Source organism: Zea mays, chromosome 7, assembly GCF_902167145.1.
Source record: "Zea mays cultivar B73 chromosome 7, Zm-B73-REFERENCE-NAM-5.0, whole genome shotgun sequence".
Classification (NCBI taxonomy): domain Eukaryota; kingdom Viridiplantae; phylum Streptophyta; class Magnoliopsida; order Poales; family Poaceae; genus Zea; species Zea mays.
The window spans coordinates 133,397,268-133,399,090 of record NC_050102.1 but is presented as its reverse complement, the minus strand read 5'-3'; the positions used below and the strand labels follow the sequence as shown (position 1 = coordinate 133,399,090).

The window sequence follows — 1,823 nt, the reverse complement described above, 5'->3', positions numbered from 1 at the left end:
GAGGCCAGGGTTGGGTTAAACCATCGCAAGAGACAGCAGCAGCTACGGCAGCGGCTTTGCAGCCTTCCTGCAGGTGCAGCGCAGCGGCGCGCGTCAAAACTGGCAGGCAGCCCACACCCCCTCCAGTCCCACGTCTCTCTTATCTCTTCATCCCGCTCTTAACCCTGCTAAGCCCCTCTTAGCTTCGCCTGCCATAGCTCCACTCCAGAGCACACTAGCTTAGCTACACACAGGCCACAGGGGCACAAGAAACACCTGCCGATCGACGGCGATGGACTTCGACGACCACGACGACGGCGACGAGGAGGAGATGGCGCCGATGCCGGTGAGCTCCAGCTACGACGCCCCGCCTCTGGCAGCCGGCGGGTTTGGTGCACCGGCGCCGCCCAAGCCGCCCGGCGAGCGCGCCAAGGCCCCGGGCGGGCGGTACCGCGAGTGCCTCAAGAACCACGCGGTCGGCATCGGGGGCCACGCCGTGGACGGGTGCGGCGAGTTCATGCCGGCCGGCGAGGAGGGCACGCTCGACGCGCTCCGCTGCGCCGCGTGCGGCTGCCACCGCAACTTCCACCGCAAGGAGTCCCCGGAGGGCTCCCCCGCCGCGCTGGTCGCCTACGGAGGCGGCGCCGCCACGCCGCACCACCACCACTTCTCCCCGTACTACCGCACCCCGGCCGGGTCGTACTTCCACCACCATCACCAGCAGCAGCAGCCGATCCACATGGCCGCCGCGGGCCACCACACGCCGCGGCCGCTGGCGCTGCCGTCCACGTCCCACAGCTGGCGCGACGACGGCGACGACTACCTCTCCGGGGGGATGGCGGCCGCCGGGCCGGTGTCGGCGCTGGGCCCGCTGGGCCTGGGCGGCGGCGCCGGGCCCTCTGGCTCCGGCGGGTCCGGCAAGAAGCGGTTCCGCACCAAGTTCACCCAGGAGCAGAAGGACAGGATGCTGGCGTTCGCGGAGCGCGTGGGGTGGCGCATCCAGAAGCACGACGAGGCCGCCGTGCAGCAGTTCTGCGACGAGGTCTGCGTCAAGCGCCACGTGCTCAAGGTGTGGATGCACAACAACAAGCACACCCTCGGCAAGAAGCCGTAGGCGTAGCTAAGCAGCAGGCAGCGTCACACCATGACACCCCCACCCCAACGCGTGTACTGTACACACGCAAGAGCCACGCCCACGCGCGCATGCATCACACACACACACACAGCGGTTGATCGCAGTCGCAGATCGATCGACGGTGGCCGTGGCCAGCCTCTCCTCCGGGTACGGGTAGGTACACCTGCATCCTCTTTGTTAGCATTCGGCTCCGGCGCCTTCGTGCCGTGGCGGCCGGAGTAGGTTAGTTGCAGTAAGTAACTCGTAGCGAGGTGCTCGATCGATCTTTCTTGCTTGGCTTTATTAGGCCGTTCTTTTTTACTTCTCATTTAACCGTACTTGCTGGTGTTGTTTATTAATTAATTCCTGCGGCATGGGCCATTTGCCGGTTTGCTTGGTTGTTCTTGGCGTTAATAATTCTTCAATGGCAAATGTACTTGGTGTTGCGATGCCAACAAGTGTATCTGGGGATTGGGGCTGCATGGATTCTGCCACTTCTCTCTCTCTCTCTGTGTGTATGTCGTGCTCGTGCACTGCCCTCTTTATATTTTTTGTGGTTGGGATCAGCTCAGCTGACGATAATTTTGCTCATGGTTCGGTTCCTAGTCAGATGCCGCATGCCGCGCCTAAAGAAGATAGGAGGATATAGGCCACTGTTCCATTCTCTATAGTACTCTCTTAATCTCTTTGCTTTGTCTTCTGCTCAAACTCGTTGGCACGTACGTACCAG

The 1,823-nt window shown here is 62.5% G+C and overlaps 1 protein-coding gene across 1 annotated transcript; it reads left to right on the top strand.

Moving 5' to 3' along the window:
- Nucleotides 1-206: 206 nt before the first annotated feature.
- On the top strand, nucleotides 207-1,573 carry LOC100285525 (ZF-HD protein dimerisation region containing protein). The gene has a single exon (NM_001158416.2). The coding sequence runs from the start codon at nucleotides 272-274 to the stop codon at nucleotides 1,091-1,093; it is 822 nt and encodes a 273-aa protein (NP_001151888.1). The 5' UTR covers nucleotides 207-271; the 3' UTR covers nucleotides 1,094-1,573.
- Nucleotides 1,574-1,823: the final 250 nt, after the last annotated feature.